Source organism: Besnoitia besnoiti, chromosome XII (assembly GCF_002563875.1).
Source record: "Besnoitia besnoiti strain Bb-Ger1 chromosome XII, whole genome shotgun sequence".
NCBI lineage: Eukaryota > Apicomplexa > Conoidasida > Eucoccidiorida > Sarcocystidae > Besnoitia > Besnoitia besnoiti.
Window position 1 is genome coordinate 1446997 of NC_042367.1, and position 24808 is coordinate 1471804.

General features: G+C 57.4%; 3 protein-coding genes across 3 annotated transcripts; 2 read left to right on the plus strand and 1 right to left on the minus strand.

Annotated features, from left to right (window-relative positions):
• Window positions 1-1078: 1078 nt before the first annotated feature.
• BESB_024070 (uncharacterized protein) lies at window positions 1079-2029 on the plus strand (the record flags this gene model as incomplete). Its single annotated transcript, XM_029361109.1, has 3 exons — window positions 1079-1220; window positions 1643-1764; window positions 2003-2029. The coding sequence occupies 3 exons, from the start codon at window positions 1079-1081 to the stop codon at window positions 2027-2029; spliced, it is 291 nt and encodes a 96-aa protein (XP_029215924.1).
• A 1827-nt stretch (window positions 2030-3856) lies between these two features.
• On the minus strand, window positions 3857-6860 carry BESB_024080 (putative thioredoxin; the record flags this gene model as incomplete). The annotated part of the gene is made up of 6 exons (XM_029361110.1): window positions 3857-3963; window positions 4217-4265; window positions 4548-4854; window positions 5424-5668; window positions 6133-6321; window positions 6471-6860. The coding sequence occupies 6 exons, from the start codon at window positions 6858-6860 to the stop codon at window positions 3857-3859; spliced, it is 1287 nt and encodes a 428-aa protein (XP_029215925.1).
• A 5395-nt stretch (window positions 6861-12255) lies between these two features.
• BESB_024090 (glycosyltransferase) lies at window positions 12256-24183 on the plus strand (the record flags this gene model as incomplete). The annotated part of the gene is made up of 20 exons (XM_029361111.1): window positions 12256-12459; window positions 12843-13715; window positions 14204-14337; window positions 14594-14783; window positions 15247-15497; window positions 15942-16208; window positions 16651-16783; window positions 17121-17300; window positions 17511-17854; window positions 18179-18604; window positions 18897-19245; window positions 19620-19716; window positions 20070-20276; window positions 20374-20529; window positions 20904-21100; window positions 21540-21776; window positions 22049-22294; window positions 22701-22850; window positions 23115-23360; window positions 24103-24183. 20 exons carry the CDS (start codon window positions 12256-12258, stop codon window positions 24181-24183), a joined length of 4968 nt encoding a protein of 1655 aa, XP_029215926.1.
• Between the last annotated feature and the right edge of the window lie 625 nt (window positions 24184-24808).

Consider the following 24808-nt stretch of genomic DNA (forward strand, 5'->3'; position numbering starts at 1 on the left):
GTGGCGTGGGCGGCGAAAATACTCGCTTAGATAGGTGGCATAAGTGTGTCTTCGGCAGTCCCACACAAAACCGGAAACGACGCATTCCTTGGGCGTCAACAGTCTTAAGAAACGAGCGAGGAACCCCCGCCCGCAAGTCCCTTTTTGCTTTGCGACACCTACCGTGGTGAAATGACTCTGGGAAGGTTTTGTTGCCTCATCGGCACGCACAGAGGTGACCCTCATCCCCAGACCCTCGGGTACTTTTACTTCGCCCACTTCCCAACTGAAGTCGGCCGGGGCCTTCCTGTTTGAGAAGTTGTTCACAGCGTAAGCGATGCTCCACAAGACTGGGAGCCGCGAACGCACGGGTTCGCGGTTCATACTGCGTTGCGCAATATTTCTGGACTGACAGAGTCAAGTTTTTTAGACTCGCGCGACGGGAGAGAAGCACGAGACGCTTGTTCATTTGCAACATTCGCACGGCGGGCCCGCGCCAGGCTGCCAACTTACGGTTTCCGTAGAAGGGGGGTGGCTCCGGCATACCGCTCGTCGCATTTGCTTGTTTCAGAGGAATGTGTAAACGGCTTTCTTTTGAGCAGTTTTGCTACGAAACCGTAGATCGCTTGCATATTGCGTTCTTTCGCGGTGCCTGCGACGGAGTATCGTTCCGGTGGCCGTTCGCAACAGCAGCCATTTCGCGGCACCCGCGGCCTTTTGCCCTGTGAGACTTCGCGACCGTATTCTCGTCCTTCCACATTTGACGCTCTCTTTTTCCGTCTTTCCATCAACAACCCGAGGCGAAAAAGTTGGACAATACTTGCCGTGAGTTAGTTATTCTTTGCCGTGAATCCTTTTCCTTTTATTCTGTCTTCTGTGTGTCTGCGGGAGCCCTCGGCGTGTGTTTTCGTGCTGGTGTCTGAAGCCGGCCGAGCTGGTTGGATTGAACTAGAGAATTCGTCAATTTGGGACAGGACTTTCTGTTGCCGTCTAACCGCTGTAAAGTTTTCCCGCCTCGCTGAGATCCGGAGTGAAAAAACGGACTGTCCCCTCCTCGGCAACTTCCGTATTTCTGGCAGCGTTGCGCGTCGCAGACACCATGGAGGATCCGGCAGGCGTCTTCGACTACTTTGGTCTCATCTTCAGTATCTTGAAGCTGGCACTGGCGCTATCGCCAATCATCGTTCTTGCTTCGCTGTTTTTCTTCAACACCCACACAGAGGACGTTGGTCGCGCGAAGCGTAAGCCTGACTTCTCTCTAGAGCCTCTCGAGTAGGCTACTCAGCTCCAGTTCAGCTGAAAAGAGGCGGCCGGAGGCCCCCGGCGGAAGTGATGTACTCGCCAGACGGGGATATGCTGTCACCAGGGTGCAATGTGAGCGCTCGTTCGCATAATGGCCATTCGGATTGGGGCTGACGTGAGTTTTTTTGTTCCGGTGGTGGCGTGGCCGTGTGTGATCTCAGCCAGTAGCCTGGTGCATTTGAACGGAGAGGGGCCCGTGACTCACACTTAATCATCAGGTGGAACTACCCAAGTAGGAAGGCCCTCCAAAAGCCTGCCAGATTGCGTGCCGCGTCTGCAACGGGTCCGCTTTCTGAAAGCAGCGCAAGCCTAGAGTGCCAGATATTTTGTGGGAGTTCGTTTTCGGACGCGTATCACGCAGCTGTGGATCTGTGTAGCTGGGGGATATGGAATGAGGCGTACGGTCCTCGCTCAGCCGGATGCAATTCGTGGAAAGCCGTCGCTCGCTGTTCGAAGTTGATCGATCCAAAGGCCGCACCACCGGTACGGCAGGGATGTGAAAGGGGACGTGTTTGGGCTGAAGAACCTCAGCCCCGGGCGCACTCGCGGGTTTGAGGGGCTTCTTGAGCCGGGCAGTTGATTTAAGCCAGACGCACCCGTGACGGCTGCCTCATCAGTGCTATGTCGCTCGGGCTGTGGATTCTGGGGAGCGCGGATTCAGAGGAAGGGAAATTTCTCCAGCGTTCTTATACGAAGTTCCGTGTATTTCTTTTCTGCTCAGTTAAGCAAGGCTTCCCGTGCGACCTGAAGCTCTCGCTCTGCATGCAACATACCTGCTATCTTTTTACGGTAAAAAGATCGCTTTTTCCGGTGAACTCCCCTGTTTATATAAACAATTGTGCCATATATGCGGCGGAAGGTGCTTCGTCTTGTGCGCCTGCCATCGCGGAACCTACGCCAAGCCTTCTATGTGAACGCGGGTGCTCAGGTAGCTAGTCAAACCATGCAGCCCGCCAGCCTTTCTTTACACAGGTTGCAGGTAGTAGCTGTACAGAGAAGGTGTCAGGCGCGAGTACTTACCGTTCCATGCGGGTGCAATCCGTTCCCGTCCTGGCCTGTTGCGAATCGGTGAGCTAATGCCAGCTTGCCGAGGATCGCACCACACACGCACTAGCTTGTGGCGGCAGACAGGCCGAAAGATGACAAAACTAGGCACTGACGGCCTTCCTGGGCGACGGCCCCGTGCGCTAGAGTTTGGGGAAAACGGGGACAGAGCTTGCTCGCGGCAAAAATGGGAGATTCCCTCCCCTCCCGGGAGCCGCGCGCCGCGGCACAGCCAGCAGCCACCAAGAAGCGAACACTGCAGTGAACACGCTCTGCTTAATCTCCAGACGGCCAGTGTAGAGCAGCCTTTGCACGTTTCGGGTCACAGGAGACAGCCTATACCGCGCCGTCCGTCAGCATGGCTCGGTCTGCGAAAAAAGTTTCCATCCGTGCGAGCGCCCGACAACGCACTTTCCCGCGGGGTGACGGACTGCCATTGCTGACTCGAGGGACGGCGGCGCCGGTCAGACGGGTTTTTCCCGTGGTGTTTCGCAGCCGAAGAAGGCTCGTTGCACGGCACGCTGAAACTCAAATGTAAACTAGTGCGCGACGAAGCCAACCCTGTCGGCGCTCACACCGGAGGAAGGTGTCTAAAAAAGGCATTTTGAGATATTTTGGCTGCATACAGGCGAATCGGTCTTGTGTTTTTCACGCGCACCTAACGCATGTTGTTCGGAGCCAGAGAGGTCGCTTTCAGTTGCGCCACGTTGCCTGCCGACTACCTGGCGCTTGATAACGATTCCGCTGAAACGTGTGACTCCAGCTTCCTTTCGAAACTGAGATACTTGCCTTCGCAAAATGCATATCCTTCAGACTTGACCAGTACTACTACGCCAGAACTCGAGCCAGAAAAACCCGCGACGCGCAACGGAGGAATCCCGCTGAGAGGAGCCACGTGCAAAAGCCGCGCTCGACATCGTCAAAAGAATTGAGAAAGGCTCACCGAGATAAACAAAACAGAGAAATTCTCTCGTCTCACGCTTCACACTCACCCATGCATGCTCCTCTTGCATTGACTGCGCGGCACGCTCAAGTAACGCACCAAAGCCCCGCACCCACCTATACATATATGTATCTACATGCATACACATGTATATGTATATGTATATGTATATATATATATATATGTATGTATGTATGTATGTATGTATGTATGTATGTATGTATGTATGTATGTATGTATGTATGTATGTATGTATGTATGTATGTATGTATGTATGTATGTATGTATGTATGTATGTATGTATATAGTCCACGGTAGCGCACACCACGGTCCACGCACGTGCCGCGAGGGCAAGGGCATCGCAGGACTGGCAGAGGGACTTTCGAAAGAACACAATCTAGATTCGGTGTGAAGACGCGGAAAGGGTTACGGCAGGCGAGTCCACAGTTGACTAGAAAAGACACGAAATGAGACGGCCGCGGGTCGCCCTAAGGCTAGCAAACACATGCTTTTTCGGCAAGCAGAATGAAAACGTCTCCACTAGCCGTTCCGAGCCTCCTCACACGAGTCCCCAGGCGGCGGAAAAAATTACAACTCGTCTTTCTTGTCCGCCTTCTTTTCGTCCTTCTTCTCTTCCTTGCGGTTCTCCCACGCCGGCATCTTGGCAGCCGGGACGACCTTGAAGCGGGCGTTGCCTGCAATCCAAAAACACGTGCGCTCACCCCATCACGATGAAACCCTCTCACCAAGAAACGCTGCACATCCATGTCCGCGCGCACACACATGCTGTTTTGAGAGCTGAGAAGTGTCTGACCGCCGAGACTCGCTGCAGCGCCCCCCCCACAAGAAAAATCAAACTTCTCGGCACCTACGTGGCTGCTCTGGCTGTCTTCACAAACACCGCATCCCCCCTCTGCAGAGACTCAGGCGTTGTCTGGTGGAGCTTACCTGCAACGATTTTGTCGAGCAGGGCCTTAATCGTCTCCTTTGATAGAGACTGAAGACAGAAATCGCACCACCGAGCTGCTCTCTCGCTGGCTGTCTCTAGGGCTGCACTCTCTCGCAGCTCTCATCCCAGCGACAGACTCACATCGACAGCGGAGAGCCCGGAGAGCCGACCCGATGCGACTCGCGCAGCCACCCAGCCTTAGCTTCCATCCCCCGACCCTGCCTCATCGCAACTTCGCACCTCACACCGAATCTACGTGCGTCTACAGCGACATCCACATGCAGAATGATTGCGACTATGCATGCGGGGGCACCAGAGTGAACGTCGCACCTCCTCAGAGTCGATCTTGGTGAAGCGCGTCTTCAAATGCGGGTTGAAGACGACGAGCGAGGGATACTGCTCGAAGTCAAAGAGCGCGCGGAACCCCTTCTCCGTCGCGACGTCCATCCACATGAAGCGGAACTCGGGGCCTTTGCCGCTGTCGAACTGGAGCTTCAGACTCTCCAGCATGTCGGTCTCCTCCGCGGTCAGCTCGCGGCCTTCCTTCAGATAGATCACACAGAGCGCCTTCAGACTCTTCTTGAAGCACAGATCCGCGCTCGACAGCTTTGTCAACTCGGGGATGACCTGAAACTTCCTGAAAAACCACGCACAGGCGAAAAGAGCCCAAAATGAAACCCAAGCGCACAGGCGCGCCGAGAATGTACAGACACCCTGGAAAAGGCGAAAAAACGCAGAGAGACAACGCCAAAGTCTGTCCCTAAAAAGCTGAACCGGGCTCGCCACCTCGCTGTCTCCTCTGTCAGCGCGTATCTTCTTTCCCTTTCCATCCCTCTTTCTTTCAGACTCGACTGGCTTTGTTCTCTCGCCAACCCCACCACAGCGCCCTTCGGCTTCACAGACACCTCTCGACTCGCATCTCCTGGGCGCCGCCAGCGCCTCTGCGCCCTCTTCTCTTCGTCCGGCGCGCGCAATCATGAAGAACTTAGTTCTATCGCGAACTACTGAGATTATGACCGTGAATTATTCCATGTAATAATAAATACCGGCGCGACCGGATCCAAGTTCTCTTGTGGTTGTCATAGAATACTGAAGACGACTCCGATTAGCGGATACTCTACATTCGTTGGTATGGGCGCTTCGCCTGGTGCTAATGGCACTAGAAACAAGAGATTGCACGCTCTTGAATTTTCCCCATTCACTCACCATGGCTGCGTTTCGGGGGAGGCCTCGGCCTTGGGCGAGTGGTCCGAGAAGCCGCCGCCGAGAACGAAGGTCTCTGAGAAGACGTTCAGCCAGTCAAAGAGCGCCTGGAAGGTCAACTCACCTTTGTAGACCTCGTCCTTCTTGTCCTTACGCGTGACGACCATGTGCGGAGTCTTCGAGACCTTGTACTTCTTGACCAACTCGGGGAACTTCTCGCTCGAGAGCAGCACCAAGTGGAGCTTGTCCTGAAGAAAAAATTAAAAAATAAGAGAGGACTCGCAATCTTCGCACGCGAAGCGGACGTCATACCGCGCCAAGCGAGAGGGTCTACGAGGAGATGCGCCGCGAAACAAAGAGCGCGAAATATACAACAAACACACACACAAGCAGGTACACACGATACACACAGACACGCACGTCCACGCTACTGTGCGCGCCGAGTTCTAAAGAGGACAAAACGAAAAACACACCTCCCGCCTTGCCCGCTACACGTGCGGAGCTCGTGTCTCTCTCCCCGATCTCCCCCCATCCGCTTCGCCAGGTTTCCTTCTCGCGTTCTCGGCCCCGTCTCGAGGTCATCCGGAGGCACGTCCGCCGCCTGTCATGTGTTTAATTCCTGTCTCCTCGCATATCTTCTTTTGCTTCTGTTTTCCACTGGTTGCGACCTTGTCTCGCGCCCTCCCTTCTGCGGCTCGCCATCCTTCCTCACCTTGAAGGCAGTGCTGAGTGCCTTGAGCAAAATCGAGGGCTTGCTCTTCTCAGAGAAGATGAGGACTTTGGGCACCTGCACGAAGGAGGCCATCGCCTTCTCGAAGTCTTTCAGGTCCTTCGGCGTCATCACGCTCGACGGGATGAGCGGCCCCAGCGCCCTGGAGAGAGACGCAGAGTCCGCCTTGCCCTAGAAAAGAGCGAAAGAAAAAAGAAAAAACACAAACATGCACAGACGCGACAGATGACGACTCAGACGCTTGAGGCCTGTGGTGCCGCGGATTTCGTGCCGCGGTGCGCCAGGCGCGAGAGGAGCGCAAATGAAAGCTCAACTCTTACCTCGAATTTGTAGGGCGGAAGCGGCAGCACGGGGTAGATAAGGATGGAGGGGAAGGTCTCGACTTTCTGGTCCCTGCACAGCTTGGCGTTTTCTCCGCAGTTGACGGCGAGGACGCCCACCATGCCCTTCATCTTCTTCGCCAGAACGTTGAACTCGCCGTCAATCAGCGTCTTGCACTCGGCGCAGTCGTCCTTGTAGAAGAGAACGGCAAAGACCTGCGTGTCGCGGAACTTGAGCACCTTGCCGTCCCAGTTCTGCTGAGAAACCAGCGACACGTCGTGCGTCATCGGGTCAATGCGAATCTTCGCGCTCATCGCGAGCGTCTCCGCAAAAGAGAGGAGCGACACTGCCAGCAGCAGGCGCCCCGAAAACGACGAGAAACTCGCCATCTTGCCCGAATCTCGAGCCGAGAAAGAGGGGGGGGGGGGTCAGAGGGGGGGGGAGGGAAAACGACTGCGGAACAGGTCAGAGAGGAGACGACGCGGCGACGACGCGAAGCCACGGACGGCGAGCGGAGGACGGCAGGGGAGAAGAGCGCGAGAAGTTACAGAAGGGGCGACCCTCGCAGCGGCCTGCATGCGCAACGCAGAGGAGACTCACACCGCGCGACCATCACGAGAGGCAAAACGCACAGCGACATGAACGAGCGAGTTGCACCACCCAGGGGCGAGAGGCGGCGCGGAGGCGCGCTGCCCGCTCTCCTCTTCACTGTCGCGGAGTTTTAACCTTGGAAGCAGCTGGGCTGGATGCCGATGGAACAGCGAAGGCAGCACGATGCCGACGCATCTAAGCGCGTTCAAGAGTCACGCCCATCACACCGCGGAGATGCGCTGAGTGTCTCGGCTCTGCTCTGCGCTTTTCACAGCCACACGGCCCCTGCCTTGCTAAGGAAGACGGCTCACGAGGAGGTGAGAGGCACTTTCTTTCGGCATCAAAACGCCGGCGGGAGCGAACCGGCGGTTGACACGCGGCGCAGAGGCAGCGCCTGTTGCCGCGTAGACGCCAAACAGGCGGCTCTATTCGCCGAAGAAAGACACACAGATCCCGCCTGTCGCTTCAGTTTCGAAAAGCAGCGAAGAACGCCTGCACAGCCCAGAGTCCGCGCACGCCTCTCCCTCTGTCTCACGTTGTGCGTTCCCCGGATCCACATCCTGTCTCGCTTTCTCGCAGTCGGCCTGACGCGCCCTCGTTTGCTTTTTCGCTCGCGAGTGCCGTCTCCGCGTTTCCGGGCGTCGCGCCCGAGAACGAAGAAAATCGAGAGAAAGGAATGAGGCTGCAGCCTTCTCTCTATCACGCGGGGGGCGAACGCCCGTGTCTTCTCGGTCTGCGTTTCCTTTTTGCTGCAGTCTGTACGAGGCGGGCGGCGCCCCTGGCTTACCGGGTCGGGGTCGGCGGAGCGAGACGCGTTCAGAAAAAACGCAGGAACGCAGACAAACGACGACGAAAAGGAGGAGAGGAAAATCCGAGTTCTTCCGCAGTGACGCACAGTCGGCGCGCACTCCTACGCACGCGCTGTCGGGTGAGAATCGCCCGCGCCACAGACAACCGAGAGGAAAAGGAGGCAGCGGGGAGGACGCGCCGGCGAGGCTGCCGCATCAGGCGAGAGTAGGGCAGCACGCTCGCTCGCTCGAGGCGGAACGCACAAAAAGAGACAAACTTTCGGCGCAGCGAACGGAGGCCAAGCGCGCGGAGAAGCAAGGCCGAAAGCAAATTTAAGAACACAGAGAATAATGTGGAGAACGCCTCTCCTGCAGCTCCTCCAGCCGCGAAAAAGGCGACTGAACGCACGGCGCACACCCCAGAGAGAGAGGGCAACAGGTGCGCGCCCAGTCCATCCCCCGCTCCAGCGTCTCGCCCCTGCAACGGTGAAATCAAGTGCAGAGGGCGCACGGAAAAGAAAAGCACGACGGGAGTAAAGCTATCCGCAAGAGAGGAAGCGAACGGTTCAGCGGTAGAGGGAGAACGACGCGGTGACAAAGAGAGAAAGATGACAGAGCTGCACTGGTCGTCAGAACGGCGTTCCGCAGGTGAACCTACACTGCCGATATCTCGGTAGATCAAGATTAGTTATTTGTCTTCGAGGAGAAAGATCTGAGAGCCCCGTGTGCACGAGAGGCATATTCGAGTACAGAAAGCTATGGGGAAACGGGGGTGCACCAGGTAGATCTGCCCCTGTGCCTGCTTTTTTCGTTTGCCTGACCGCCCACGCACATTTGCAGTGCGACCCACATTCTCTCAGGTAGACGTGAATGCCGCAAACGCCTCCTGCGTCATGCATCCAAGTCCCTAGGCCACTGCTTCCTCGTATCCTCTTTCGAAGGCTCCGTCACTTCTCATGAGTGTGGGAGAGAGGGCAACAGGTGCGCGCCCAGTCCATCCCCCGGCTCCAGCGTCTCGCCCCTGCAGTCGACGAGAAAACGCGCTTCTCGCGAGCCGAGCGGCGAGACCGCAGCCGCGACTCGACTTACGTACGTGGAAGCATTTGTACTCTTCAGAGTTTCGGTGCTGCGTGTACACACGTGTGTCCTCTCCAAATAGACCGGCAGATGCTCAGCCACTTCCCGCGTAGGTGTGAAGCTTCCTCCGAGTGCCCGTTAGAGTCCAGCCTCCTCACGCTTGGGCAAATGCGGGGGGAAACCGCAGGGTCGCAGCCACGTTTGAAGCCACACAGCGACGTGACAGCTGCAAATGCGCACGAATGCGGTGTTGGTCGGCCCTCTGGTTAGACTGACCACGCGAGAGCTATCGCAAGAATCTCGAGGAGAGACGCAACCTGGTGCGGCCACGATGGGAGCTCATGCTCATCTCACCCCGAAGAGAGGCCTCTCGCGCGGTGCTCCAGCTCGCGTTGTGCGTCTTGATGACGAAAGTCCCTGAGGAAGGCGAGGCCTCTGTGCTTCGCCTCCCAAGCAAAGCTCTTGAGACATTCGATGTGCCTGACACATCAGCGGGACACGAGCGCATGTGCCCCCGTCTCGTGCGTGGATCCACCACCTTTGCATTCGTTTGCACTGAATCGTGCGTGTATACCCAGCCTTCTGAAGAAAAGCATGCAGGCAGAGTTCTGCAACCGAGGCTGCATGAGCCCGTCCTGCGCTGATCCAATACCTTCAACTTCCTCCCAGCCCTTTCGTAGCTCGAATTTGGCTCACTTTCGTAGAATTAAGTTGTCTAGAGACCAAGCCCCTCCCCCACCTACGACGACGGCCCTGAAAAATTCGCGAGCTATTCGTGATTAGGCCTCCAGACTGGCATTCTGGAGATCGCTTGTGCGCAAGCGCCGCGTAGACGCTTTCGCCTGTAGTGTTCCTTCTCAGTGCCGAGAAAGATAGCAACTTTTGGTAGTTTTTGCAGTGGCGCCGCGGTTAACTTGTTCAGCGGAGGAGACACACACCTCACTGCCGAAGGACGATCAAACACTGCCGCACACTGAGCCGCTGCAGTTGGCGTGTCAGTCTGTGTCTATCTGTCTCGGTGGTTCCTGCATGAGCTTGGCATGTATGACGTGATGACTGCACGATACATCACGATCTACGGGCACTTGGACGGAATCGCCGCAGCCTACGGAGAGAAAGAGTCACGTGTGCCTCTCGCCGTACAGCGCACACCGCAGCTTGGCGCCTTCTGCTCCGCCGCCCTGCTAGCCTGGGCCGAAAGTGGAGATCACCACTGCTTTCTCTGCAGGCTCGTGTGTTTGTGTGAAAACACCCGACAGAGAGAGTGAAAGGATGAATAGGCTTCTCAGCGATGGGCAACCGCCGCCGGAGCGGCTCCCCCGCGGCCGGCGTCTCTCTGCCCTTCTCTGCGTCGCGGCGTGCGCGTCGCCGTTCTTTTGGCGGGAAGCGTGCCTGGCTAACCCGAAAACTCTGCGGTTCCGTCGCTTTGCATTTCTTGAGCCGCACTGGAAAAAGAGATACTCAACTTCTTCTAGAGAAAGCCGGCAGCTGCAGGCCTGCGCCCTGGGCGACAAGCAGCGCGCGGACGCAGCCTCGCGGCAGGCGGTGCAGCCTCTTTTTGAGCCATATACTCTATAGACAGACACATCTACACAGAACAGATGCAGTCCGCGTGTGCAGCCGGCACACAACTGTCGAGATAGGGCCTGCGAGAAGATGCGCACAGAAGCCAGATGCCTCTTGCTTTCGACGAAAACTTTCACGAAAACAAGCCTTTTTGGGCGTGATAGGCAGAGCCGGAGAGAGAGGAATTTCGAGCCTTTTCGGCGCCCCTTTCTGTCCTACTGCTCTCGCCCTTCCTTTCCTGAGTTTCGGTGCCCTCGCACTTCCGCGACCTCCCATCGGCTGCCCCAGCCATTCTCAGGACCGTACGGCGTTTCCACGGCACTTTTCCTTCCTCCTGCCTTTTCCGCGCGATATCTCCTTGTCTGCAGCCAGACGCCCTACAGAGAGGTGTCGCGAGAGGGCGCTCGTTTTCCTGCTGTACAGAATCTTGCCTTTCTCTGCTTCGCGTTCCTGTGCGTGCCGACGCGCGGACTGAAGACGTGATCCTTCTCTGTCTCTGCTTCCTTCAAAAAAAGGCCCAAAAACGCCGAGAGACGGCCGAAACGCGTTTATTTTCTCGTCCGCGGCTTTCCTCCACAGCACCGACAGAACGAGATCGACTGTTTGAACAATGGAAACAAGCAGTTTTTCGCGCTAGTGTGCCCTGTGCCCGCTTTGGCTTCTCTCGCTCGTCACCTAAACCGGTTTTCTTCTCATTTCCACTGTGAAACGTGCACATATCAACGTTCGATCTCCAGTTTCCCAAGATCTGTGGAGACCTGTGGTGTATGTACACCTACGATCGGTGGAGCTTAGAATGCGTTCTTTGTATGTTCGAGTCGTTTGACGAAACATAGACTCCGGATTTTGCCCCCTCTAGAGGAAGGCGGCGTTTGCTTCGAGCCCCTTTCCCGCAGTTTGCCCCAAAGTTCTCTCCTTCTTTCGCGAGCGCAAATTGCCTTCGTCCACGGGCCTCCACGCGTGTATGCGTACTCCACGTTTTTGACAAACTCCACACGCTGATCCTCCCGAAAATCCTGCCCTTTTTCGTCGTTATCGCTTCGCGGAACCCTTTGGCCGGCCGTGCCAGTTTCTCCGTGTTATGAGACGCGTCTGACAGCAACTCCCAACTTTGCTGTTCTTTGTGTCGGCTGTCTCGAGAGCGGACTGAGCAGCAGCCCCCAGGGACGGTTCACATGCCGCGGAAGCTGGGGACTGCGTAATCGAGCACGACCCTCCCTTATGTTTCAGTTTCTCCAATTTCTTTTCGCACGCTTTTTCGAGAGCTCGGGTCCCCTGCCGAGGGCTGTCACTCCTGATTTGCCTCTCGCACAGGAGTGCCTTTTTCCTGTCTTTTCCGTCCGTCGGAGGAGCGCGAGCCTGCGGTTAGAAGACGTGTCAAGAGGTTTTGCTTGCGACCAGTCATTTGCGAGCAGCCGTCGCGGTTCGCTGCCTCTCTCTTGTTCGTTTTTCTTCCCCGCGCGTTCTGCGTCAGGATCGCCCCAGCAGCTTTCCCGCGCCCGCTGTCTCGTCTGGACGCGTCTCCTGTCTGCTCTATTCTGTTTTCTTTACGTCGACTCCTTGACGTCACCTGCTCGACGTCGATTTCTGGACGTCGTTACCTCTTCGTTTCCTCTGTACGTATCTCCTCGCCGTCGTCGTGAGGCTCACACTCAGAGTCTTCACGTCGCCGAGTTTTCGCCGGATTTCCTCTCGTCCCACTGGGTGCGCGCCTTAGCGGGCTCCAGTCTTTCGTCTCTGCCGTCGCCGCAGGATTCACAGCATGGCTCCGGTCGTCGCGACCCCCAAAGGCGCCACCACACGCGTCGAGGAGGCCGGCAGAGGCTTCCCGCACGCTGGCAAGAATGGATTCCATTTCAAAGACCGCGAACAGTATATCACCAAGTGCCCTAGCAGCGCCTTCCTGCGCTGCGTGCCGGCAGAACCCGCGATGGCCGCCTACCTCGCCGAAGTCTGCGTGCCAGAGGTAAGTAACAAGGACAAAAAGTTCAAGAGAAAAGAAACATGGTGGGGAGGGGTGAAGGAGGGGGACGGGGGATCTGTCCGGGCTGTTTGCGCTCTCCTCGCTGCGCGCGTAGTGTCGCGGTAGCGGATGTGATTCTTCAGCCGTGCCTCTCTGCGGGCTGCCTGGATATCCCACCTCGTAGATCTGATCCAACGGGCCGCCACTCTGCGCCTCCTCTGTTCCCCTCCTCTGTTCTCATGCTGTGTGCTTCTCGTTTCTTCTCGTTGCTGCCTCTCGGTCTCCGGGTGTCTCTGTGTAGCGTCCATGCGGCGTCGCGGCGCCCTGTCGTGTCTGATAGGCTCGCGCACGCGTCTGTTGGCTGCGCGCGTCTCTGTCTCTCTCAGGACGCACAGGAAACGCTAGTGGACGGCTTTCTGGAGTTCACGCGCGCCGTCCGCGGTACCCAGGTCCATTTGCTGCGTGAGGAGGAGTCCACGGGGGAGGCCTCCTCGGCGCCGCAGGCTGGCTGCGCGCTGTATCGCCTGATTGAGGGCGGCATCGACTTGCGCGGGGCAGCCGCCGCCGCGTCGCTGGGCGCGCTCGCCGGGAAACCCGAGGACTCGACCCCGGCAGGGGTGCTCTTCGGGGGCGTGGCGACTCGCGACGTTCACGAGGCGACGGTGTCTACTTCGGCGTCGTCGTCGCCGGCCTCTGGCCTCACGCAGGCAGTCGCGCTCGGGGGCGAAGGCCGCGCCGACGAGGCAGGCTCGCCGGTGTCGCCTGTCTCGCGCGTGGAAGCCGCAGCGGCCATCGCGGCGCGCGTGGATGCTGCGAATGCGGCGGCTGGCGGAGCGACTGCGCTCCCGGGTCAGCTGGAGGCACTCATCTCGCACTTAGGGCATCGCCAGACGCGAGGCGAGCGGCGCGAGGGCGCCGCCGCCTCCTCGCAGCCGGCGGAGGCGACACCCGCAGGCCTCCGCGGGCGGACCTGCGTGCGCAAGAAGGGCGTCGTGATGGCTGGCGCGCCGCTGCCTCTCGTGCTGGACGGCACTGCGATCTTCGCGCAGGAGGCGCGTCTCGCGGCGCGCGGAGACAAGCGCGAAGCGAATGAGCACGCCGCTGACGCGAGCTGCGACGGCGCTGAGGACTTCGCGTCGCCCCCCGCCGCCGACTCCGAAGGAGACTCTGACTTCTACGGCAGCCCCGAAGTCGACCGGCTGCTTGACGTCCTGCTAGACTTCGTTTACGACGGGACGTTCAAGGCTTACACGGACGCGGTACGCCCCGCGCGCCTGCCGAGGCTCACTATTCACCAGCCTGTCTCGCTCTCAGCGAATTTGATCTGAAGCTGCGGCGTTCTCCCGAGTGCTTGCCGTCCTCGGCCTCGAGAGGCAGCACAAGCCGTGGCGCCTGAGCCGGGTTTATGTGCGACTGGAGGCGCGTCTGTGACTGAATTGCTTTTCAATTGGCTGGCATCTGCTTAAGAAACACCGAATGGATGCGAGTGCCCACGGCAGCGTGGAGAGACACCTGGAGGTTTGTTCTTTCTGGTTTCGACTTCTGTCGTTCCCACGTCTGTGGAGTCAGACACGGGCAAGGAGAAAACTTTTTTCTCTCTCTAGCCCCCCGTTTGTGCGTGCGTTTTCTCGCGGTTTAAGACGCGAGAGCCAAGAAGCAGAGAAAAGGGAGAGAGAGCGAAATCAGTCGCGGGGGAAACGATGGGAGACTCCAGGGTGTCGGGGTGATGCGTTTTTGTGGCCTTCAGAAGGATCAAGAGACGATTGAGGCGAGCGTGGTTGTGCTGGCGGACGCCCCCCCCGCAGAGCCCGAGGGACGCGCCGCGAAGGCGCCGTCGAAGCGCCACGTGCCGACAGTCACCCTTTACTTCCACTTCAGAAAGTGAGGCGACCCCCTTACACTCTGCAGCTTTTGAGCTCTCAAAGCTTCCTCGCTGTTGGCTCTCGGCTGCCCTGGCTGCGACTCGGGCCTCGCTCTAGCCGCCAAAGCAGTCCCTGTGCCTTTTTCGCGCATGAAGCTCTTCGGCTGCAGGCAGGGCGGCGCGCGCACTGCGTCCAGTCTTTTCCACCGCCTTCGCCATTTTGACTTCGCGAGCGCGTCCTCTGACTTTTTTTCTCTCTCGCCGTGTTTTCTGCAGCGCGCAGGCCATGAAGCGCGCCTTCGAGAGCGCCGAGTGGTCCGGCCTCCAAGCCGCCCTGAAGCCGGTCTTCGACTGGCAGTCCGTCTCAACGAAAACCTTCACTGGCGTCGTCCACTCGCGCCGAGAAATGACAGGGCTCTGCTCGCCAACGGCCGTCGCTAGGGACCTGTCTCCGCCGCTCAGGGAGGTGTGTCTCGCGCGAGCGGTCTCTTCGCGAGTTCTTCAAACGCCGTCTAGAGAACTCTCCCGCTGCGTCCCTTTGAGAAAGGGGGGTGGGGGGGCTCTGCACCGCGTTTGTCAATTGAGTTGCCTCTGTTCATCTGCCGCTCCTTCGCTTTATCTTTTTATCTTTTTGCACTTCTCTACATGCACGGTGCGTCTCGCTGCCTGGGCATCTGCAATAGTCGGGACGCTTACCTGTCTGACGCGGCCCGCGCGTGCCCTCTGCATCTCGTCTGCGATCTACTCATGCCTCTCTCTCTCTTTAATTGTCTCTGTGTCAGTCTCTATTTGTCTCTTCGCGTCTCGCATTCTTTGTCTGTGCGTCTCTCTTTGTCTGCATGCCCTCTCCCCCCTGCGTGTCTATCCTCTCTCTCTCTGTCTCAGGTCTCCTTCTTCATTGTTGCTGAGTCTCTTTCTCTGATTTGCAGAGGCCGTTTGTGCCGGCGCAGCAGCAGGTGGCAGGGGCGCGCCGCGATACGTTTGACTGGTCGGGACAACTTGACGGCAGCGCGGTAGTGCAAGAGGACCCGCGGCTGCAGGCTTTCGTGGGTCAGCTGCAGCAGCGCTTCGGCAACCTCCGCGGCGTGATTGAGAAGATCGCTGAAAAATTCGGCAGCCTCGAAAAATTCGCGGAGGGATACAAGGTCTTTGGGTTTTGCAGAGTCGAAGCCGAACACGGGTAAAGTGGGTCCCGTTCGCTGACTGTGTCTACAACGAGGGTTTAGAACGGATTCCGGCGTTCTCGCGTGGAGGTTTGATAGGTTCCGTACTGTTGTAGGTAAAAGGCATGTTAGAGACATAGACGGGGCTGAAGCGGTCCTCTCTCCTGCCCACATCTCGTTCGCGCGCACTACGGCGCGGAGTGCCCTCTTGCTTTCTTTCTTCGCGTCGCCCTGCATGCAGACTCACCTGCGCCTGTAGTCATAAATTCATAAATTCATAGAGCTGCGTACCAATATGCCGATATTGAGATATAGGCCGCACCGCAGAGGCCGAGCCCCGGGGCTTCCCACTTTTATATCCGCATGTCTGCACGACCGCATGCGCCCTGAAGCGGCACACGTTTTTTTTGACTTGGGCCTGAGGTTTTCGCTACTTCGCGTGCGGTGTGTGGCTGTCGCAGGCGGCCCGCAGGTTGGATTTACCGCGAATGGCTTCCACACGCGGCGGAGGTCTATCTGTTTGGCGACTTCAACGACTGGAATCGAACCTCGCATCGCCTCGAGCGCGAGCCGCGCGACGCGGCGCCCTTCTTCTTCGAGGCAGACTTGGGCCTCTCCTGCGTGAGCGGCGCGGATAAGGACGCGGATGCGGACGCGCATGGCGTAGGCGGCGTCTGGGCTGCGTTCATTCCCGACAAAGCTGACGGCTCTTGGACTCTCCAGCACCGGTGAGACCGCAGATGCAGCCTGCGCGCGAAGACTTCCCCTCTATCTATGTTTATATCCATATCTATATATCTATACCTGTATCTATATTTCTGTCTCTGTATCTCTATAGCTGTATCGTATTATATCTCTTTCGATACGTGTATCTATAAATCAATATCTAGATGCGTATCTGTCTCGATATCTCCATCTCTATATCCGTGGACACGTATGCACGGACCTTTGCAGATGCGGGCCTCCCCAGCTGTGAACCGTTCGCGCGTCGTGCCTGCCGGCCTGCTTTTCCTCGGATTCGCTCGCTCCGCGGATTCACTCGACCCTGACGCGGACGCTGAGCCGCCGCGGACGCTGAGCCGTCGCGTCGATCGCATCGTTGCGCGTCGGGAGGTTTCGTGTTGGAGATCTCGCATGCTCCTGTTTTGGGTCCTTTCGTCTTCTCTTCAGCTCGCGAGTGCGCGTTCGCGTCGTCACTGAGAGTGGCGAAGAGTTCGACCGCGTGCCGGCGTGGGCGACAGTCACGTGGAAGGGCGAAGAGTCGAATCTCTTCAACGCAGTCATCTGGCAGCCTCCGCAGGAGGTAAGGCGCAAGAGGACGGAGGCGCTTCGGAGCTCCTGGCTCTGGGGAGCCCACAGAACGCGGGTCGTCCTCTTCTCGCGGCGCTCGTCCTTTCGGTTCCTCTGCATGCAGGAATTCAGCGAGAGTTCAGGAAGTCCCAAAAATCCCCATTTTGAGAACGGGAGACCCTGTCCACGCAGGGCCAGTGGGGGCTTGCGCGGCGTGCGCGGCCTCTCGAGCGGCGTGACTGTTTGTGAAGCCGCCGATTCCTCATCTAGTCGACGCTCTGTCTCTGCATGCAGCGTCCGCAGTCGCAGATGCCTTCCTCTCTTCTCGCTTCTTTCTTTTTCGCGGACAGGAGGCATACGTTTGCCGGCACCCCGCCCCGGCCCCCGGCGCGGGCTTCAGCGGGGCTCCGCGGGTCTACGAGGCCCACATCGGGACGAGCGGGTCGGACGGCGAGCGCCTGGGGACTTACACAGACTTCATCGAGGTCGTTCTGCCGCGCATCAAGCGTATGGGCTACAACACGCTCTTGGTAGGCAGGCTCGGAAAAACGATGAGGGACGACTGAAAAGACACTCGCCCGTAGGAAGGGGGGGGGGCTTCTTGCCGCATGCGCTCAGGTGGTCAAGGCCCCTAGAGGCGCGCTGTGGATCCAGCCGCCCTCTGGGCCTGTTCAAAAGAGGCACTCAATCGAAACAAGCGTAACTGGAGTTCTTTTTGCGAGTTCGTTTCTTCTTTTCAGCTGAACGGCGTGATTGAGCACGCGGACTACTCGTCGTTTGGCTTTTACGTCTCGAGTCCATTCGCGGTGAGCAGCCGCTTCGGCACGCCGGAGGAGTTCCGCGCGCTGGTTGACGCAGCGCATGCGCTCGGCTTGCGCGTGCTGCTGACGCTCTTCCACTCTCACGCCTCGCGCAACGCCCTGGAGGGCCTGGGGAACATGGACGGCTGCAGCGACACCTACTTCGTGGGGGGCCGCGCTGGCGAGAATGCGGAGTGGCGAGAAGCTCGCATCTTCGACTACGGAAAAACCGAAGTCCTCCGCTACCTGCTCTCAAACATCCGCTTCCTCATCGACGCATACAAGTCAGCAGACTCTGGGGGCACACACATCCCTCTATTCCTCTGTCCATACACCTACACATACATTATATAGATTCACATCTGTCCGTATGTGTCTATGTTTATCGATTTTCCTCTCCTTTTCTATCTGTCTATGTTATCTATCTTATCTATCTGTCCTATCTATCTACGTATGGAGCACGCAGAAGTCGGCGCAAGTGCCGGTCCGCTCTCGGCAGGCTTCGTGGCACGGCGGGAGGCGTCCGCGTATTTTTGTCGCATTTGTTCGCGGGCGGCGGGCGTTTGTTTCGAAAGCGGCGGCAGACTAGGTGTCGGCTGTGTCTTCAGCTTGGACGGTTTCCGCTTCGAGGGCGTCACATCGATGCTGTACACGCACCACGGAACAGGCCGCCGCTTCGAGCCCTTTGACTACGCGACTTTCTTCGCGCCTGGCGAACTCTCGTCGCCCGCGCTGCTGTACCTAGCGCTCGCAAACACGCTTCTCAGCGCGCTGGTGCCCGCCAGCCGCCGACTTGCAGTCGCCAACGAATGGTCAGGCTTCCCCACTCTCTGCCGCGCGCTGGAGAAAGGCGGCCTCGGCTTCGACTACCGCCACGAGGCGCAGTGGGCGCAGCAACTCCGCGCGCAGCTGCAGCAGCTCGGCGGCTACCGCTGGCGCCTGAACGAGCTCGTCTGGCAGATCGCCAGCAAAGCAAACAGCGAAAAAGTCCTCGCCGCATTCGAGGACGCCGACACCACGCGTGTCTGCAGAAGGTACGCCTTCTTCCCACGCACAGATTCGCTTCTCTGGGATGCATACTAGGGTGGTGCGTCTATCTGCATTTGAGCGTCCGCTTTGCTTAATGCACCAGGGCACTAGGAGCGAAAGCTGTGTTTATCACTTTGGGAGGCGTTCCGCAGTCCTCTGGGGCCTGCGCACACGCGAAGGGGAAGGGGGGAAAGGGGAGGAGCTCCTTTTCGGGTAGGTGTGCGGCGGGTGCTTTTTCTTCACAGGCAGCTGCATGCGTGTGGGTCGCCGCGACTCGCTTTGTTTGCGTGTTTGCAGACCGCTGTCGATTGCGCTTTTTTCGTGGGAGTCTCTGCACACGCACGCTGTGGGGGGCGTCGCACCTCACGTCACGGAGTTGGCTGCGGGCCTCGCGCGGCACGGCCACGAAGTCCACGTCTTCGTGCGGGCGACGGGCATGGAGGCCGTCTCAGCCGTCCACTTTGGCGTCACGTATCACCAGTGCACTTTCTTGCTCGACCGAGACTTCGTTCGCGAAATGGGCAACATGTGCGAGAGCTTCGTCCAGCGCCTGCTGCAAGTCGAAGCGAGCCGCGGAGAGGCCTTCGACATCTGTCACGCGCACGACTGGCTCGCCGCGAAAGCACTCGTCCGCACCAAGCAACTCGTACGCGCAGAGACACCCGCCACAACGCCAAAATACAAGTAGATGGCTCTCGGCGTGTATCATCAATACCGTGTCACCTTCATGAGCCTGCATCTATTCATATCTATGTGGATTTCTATATCTATATGTATTTGTATCTATCTACACTGAGGTAGACGGATGTGTGTCTGTCTGTACGCATGTCCATGTGTATGTGTATACCTGTAGATCTATGCCTATTTTCTCTACGCTTATCTATATTTACGTGTACCTATCTGCATCTATATATATCTATGTATCCATATCTATGTCTGTGTCTATCTAGATCTTTCTGAGTACACGTTTTTCGGCCCCTTGAAAACCACCGAACTCCCGTCTAGCGTGCATTTCTCCAGGGCAGGACGTCGATTATGACGATGCACTCGACCGAGTTCGGCCGGTGCGGAAACAACGCGTACGGAGGCGTCTCGAAAAGCATTCGCGACATCGAGGGTAAGCGGAAATAATGGGAGAGCCGTTTTCTTTTTGAGGCTTCCGCGCGGACGAGTCAGACTCAAGGGCCGCGAGCGTTCGACTCCTGCGCAGCGACGCGATTTTGGGGGGGGGGTGAGGTTTCGCTCTTTTTCGATTTCTTCCCCATCTTTTTCATTTTTGTCCAGGCAAGCAACACCCGCGGTCGCACTGCTCTCCGCGCGAGGCGCCGAGCTGCGCGCGCGCCCTTTCTTTCGGTTCGTTTGCCACTTTCGCGACGTCGTCTGGGGGCGCGTTGTCTCTCTCTATCCACCTCTGTGGTACGGCGCCCTGTCAGCACTTGCTTTTTTTCTTGTTGCATTGTTTCTTCTCAGCGGAGGCCTGCCACGTCGCGGACCGAGTGATCTGCGTGAGCGGGGTGTTGAAGCAGGAGGTGCTCACGCAGTACGGCGTGCATCCTGAGAAGATAAAAGTGATTTACAACGGCATTCAGTGCGAGAAGTTCGATGGCGAAGTGGACGCAGGCCAGGTCAAGGCGCAGTACGGCATCCCAGCGATGGACCCGATGTTCCTTTTTGTCGGTGAGTGTTTCTTCCACATCGCGCGTCGAGGAGATGTCTCACTTCTGCTGCAGGTCGAGCTCTTCCTGTGGCGCCCGCTCTTCTGTGTTGCTTGCAGGCCGCATGGCGGTGCAGAAGGGCCCCGACCTCTTGATGGAGGCGATTCCGTTCATTCTCAAGTTCCGCAGCGACGCGAAGTTCGTCTTCGTTGGTGACGGACACATGATGAGTCAACTCGTGCAGCGCTGCAGACAGCTGAATGTCACACACGCAGGTGAGAGGACGCCTCTCGCGCGCGCGTGCTTGCAGACTCGCAGGCCCGCGGGCGCTTCGGCTGGGCGACGACGGGGTGCGGCGGCGGAGGGAAGCATGGAGGCAGGGTCTCCTGTATGTCAGTCTGTTCTGATTCACAGTTGCATGTCCTCCTCCGCACCCAGGAGGCATTGAGAACAAAGAGATTACAGCTGTGGAGGGTTCTTGGTTCTTGATCCAGCTGGAGATGGAGGCGCTCGCGCGGGCGAGAGACCGAGCCACGCCGAACGAGATGCGAGCGAGAAAGGCAGCCGGCGCAGGCTTTTCGTCTCAAGTCGCTTTTCGTTGGATTTTTGGGGGTTTTCACTCTCGAAACCGTCTGCCTTCTGTGCGCAGTCCGCTTCATCGGGCAGTCCGCGGGCGCCGCGCTGCATGCGCTGTTCAAGTCCTGCGACGCCGTGGTGGTGCCGTCGCGCAACGAGCCCTTCGGCATCGTCGTCCTCGAAGCTTGGAGCTCCGGCAAGCCCGTCGTCGCCACCAACAGCGGCGGCCCGCGCGACTTCGTGAACCCCGACAACACCGGCTACCTGGTGGTACGAACCTCAGTTCCACAGAAAAGGACAGTCAAACCAAACACACATATATATGTATATATATATATATATATATATGTGTATATGTATATATGTATGCACGTGTGCATGTGTGAATGCACACACATACACATACATCTATCTATATGTTTACATATATCTATATATTTATTTTCATACATTTACATATCTTCATGTATGTTCGTGTATACGATTTGTTCGCCTGTTGGGGGATTTTTCTACGTGGGCGTGGGGGGCAGCGTGGCGATGTCGGCCTGCGGCATGGATCTGCGACTATGCATGTGGCATGCATTTTTTATTCGGTTCTTTGCTAGCCTGTTGGTGCACGCGGGCCGTAGACGGTAGGCCTCGCGCGAGGCGCAGAGTCTCTGTTCGTGCGTGCGTCTGACTGCCACGAGGGTGTGCGTCGCACGTGCAGGACCCGGAGCCTGGGAGCATTGCATGGGGGTGCTGCGAGATTTTGAAGAACTTCGAGCACTCGCGCTGGATGGGCTCGCGCGGCCGCGTGACGGCGGCCTTCAGCTTCAGCTGGGACTCGATCGCCTACCAGACTGCGGATGTCTACTCTGAGCAGCTCTGCCGCCACGACGTGCCTCCCAACTGCACCAATGCGCGACGCGGCGACAAAACCATGGCCTTCGCCCTCATCGGTCCGGTGAGGCGACGCGCAGGGGGACCGCTCCAGGGTTTAGGGTCTTTGGAGAGAAAGACTCACACAGAGACGCGAGGGCATTCGATTGCCTTCGCAGACTGCGCGCAGATTCAGGCTTGCACGCCTCTTCCGCTCTCGCCGATTTCCACGGGAGGGACGCGAGGCGGGCTCTAGGGCAGGGGGGGGAGGGGGGAGAAGCCGCGGGCTGCCTGCAGGTTGTGCGTGTCGTCTCTGCGTCGTGCCACGTTTTCATTTTTTTCGGTCGTGTCTCGCAGGCGATGCATGCGCACATGTCTGTGTTTGACGAGGACCCGCAAGTGGCGAACGGCCTCGCGCTGTGGCGCGTGCTGCGGCTGCTGCTCTTCGTGGTCGCCGACGGCTGGATGGTCTTCGCGGGCAACGAATTCGCTCACCCCGACGAAGTCGACTTGCCGCGACCTGCCAATCACTTCTCCATGGAAAAGAACTTTCGGCGGTGGAACCTCGCGGACGACACGCAGCTCAAATTCAAACACTGCGAGGTCCGCGCGCGCTCACACACACCGGAGAGGGGGGGGGAGGGGAAGGAGGAGACGAGGGGGAGAGGGGATGGAGAGAGCTGCGAGGTCGGCCGCGAAGCTACTTTGTGCTCGCGGTTGCGTCTAAATAAGCACCGACAGAGTCATGTGCAGTGTACATACAGATATCAATCTGTCTGTCTAGTGAAGGAGGTACACTGATGAGTTGTGATATCTGCCCTTCCATGTAGATATTCATTTGCTGACTAGGGGCGCCCGCGTAGACGACGGCAACAAGATATATTTATATATATATATATATATATATTACACGCATGCGGTATGTGTGAGTATGTAGTCATCTGCCTCTATAGGGGTCTGCGCTTGCCCGCTGACTGCGAGAGGACGAGGTATTTCTGTCTTTTTTCAGCTCTTCGAGGCTTTCTTGAGCCACTGGGAGATTTTTTTTGGGAGTCAGAGCGCCAGCCACTTGTTCGTGGTCAGCTGCAGCGACGAGGATCAAGTTGTCGTCTTGGAGAGAGGCGATTGCTTGATTGCAGTTAACCTCCACCCGACGCAGGTGAACTTTTTTCGCTGTTTCCCGTTTCGTCTTTCGCTTCTTCTGACTCGCGTTTGCGCATCGTGTCCATTTTTCGTTTTTTAAGGTCTCACTCCGCTCGCGCGGCAACAGGCCGCTCCGCTTTAGGCCCACAACCCGCCCCTTCCGTGTCTTCTCGACTCGCTTCTGTCTGCTGTGTCTTGCTTTCCTGTTTCCTGCCGCTCTGTTTGCTGTTCTCTTCTCACCTGTGGCTGGCGGTGCGCGGTGTCTCTTTCGCTCCTGCAGAGCTACGAGGGTTTCCACACCGGTTGTATGTACAGCGGGCCGACGATGCGGTTGCTGTTTGACACGGACGAAGAGCGTTTCGGCGGTTTTGGCCGTCTCACCGCGAAGAGTCTGCATCCCATTCTGCAGGGCAAAGACAACCGCCCGCACTCGGTCAAGCTGTACCTCCCCTCGCGGACAGCGGCGGTGTACGTTTCTGAGCAGCTCTTCGAGGAGAAATACGCGCAGAAATGGAACGCAGACCCTGTAAGGAAACACGGGGAAGTCCTAAACTCCCCCCTACGCGACATTTTTCTGCGACAACGGGTCTCTCTGCTCGTCACTCTACAGTTTTCCAAAGATTTTTATTTACATGGTGCTGTAAATAAAGCTCGTTTTTTCCCATTCAAACAATTTCTGCATCTATGCATGCAGTGTTCTCTATGCATGCATCCGTGCACTCGGGTGGCACTCTGACAGGCAAACAGTTGCGTCAGAGCGACGCCGCGGGAGCGCGAGAGAGGTAGCACCGGCGGCATCCTCAGCTATATTTCTGTATCTCTCGATATAAATTGCTATCGTATATACATATACATTTGCCGTCACGCGCTTGCAGCCACACGGGAGAGATTCTGGTAGTTTCTATACGCACCCAACGCTTGAAACAGGACATCCTCTTCAGTGCCCCAGCACCTTTCTATTTATTCGTCCCTATGTGTATACCCACCTGTTCATCTATACTTATCTATTTACCTACCTACCTATTATTCATTTATTTATTCACTTATCAGCTTCTGTATCTATCTGACGCACTTTTGTAAGCCTCGTGCATCTGGGTATCTGTGGATGAGGCATTGGCGTGGTGTAGATCTCATGTCGGGCGGTGGCGCTTCGGAGATTCTGTTTTGTACGAAGCGACACGGTTTCTTGTCGTTTTGAGAGCCTCGGCTGCACTGCATCGCGCGTCATCTTCCTGGATGGCTGTTTCTTTGCGCGCGTTCTTGTTCAGATCATGAACTTCACAGCGGACGAGTTCGTCGCTCACTTGGAGACCGTCAGAGCTGGATGTGCGCGGGCGATCTCTGCGTGATGGGAAGTTAAAGACTTAGCTCTCTGCGCAATGTATGACAGCAAATGGCAGCTTTTCTGCTAATCGTGGCTCCTTGCCTACGGAACCGTCTTATCGGCGCACTTTGTAGCTATATACATATGTATCTGCGTGCCCGTGTGCATTGAAGATCACGTGGAGAGGGAGATGCGCGAGAGAAGAAGTAAGAGGAAAGATGGCTGCGGAGATCGGACTCCACGCATGCCCTCCCTGGAGTTTGCTGCTTTTCCCGTTCTCTCGAGCAATAAGCGCAGAGACGTTGAAATTGTGCTTGAAAAAGCTGGTCTTTCTTCCTTTCGTGAGAAAGGTTTTACTGCATGCTTCGCGCGGTGTATGCACACTGCAGATTTGAGTGTGTGAACACACTGCTGGCCTGCCGCCACGCGGCCCGTTAGACCCGTTTTTTTCCTCTCTTGAGATCTCCTTTTCCTCTTGTTTGTAAAAAGCTCCCTCTGTCGTTTTGTTTCCGCGTTCGGAAGGAAGCGGCCTTTCTTTTGCGCTTGTCGCCCCCCTGCACTCCGCGTGAGACAGAGAGGCGTTTTTGTGATCGCACTCAGTTTTGTCGTTTTTCGCTTTGGGAGACCGTGTAGGTAGCTACTTTGTTTGT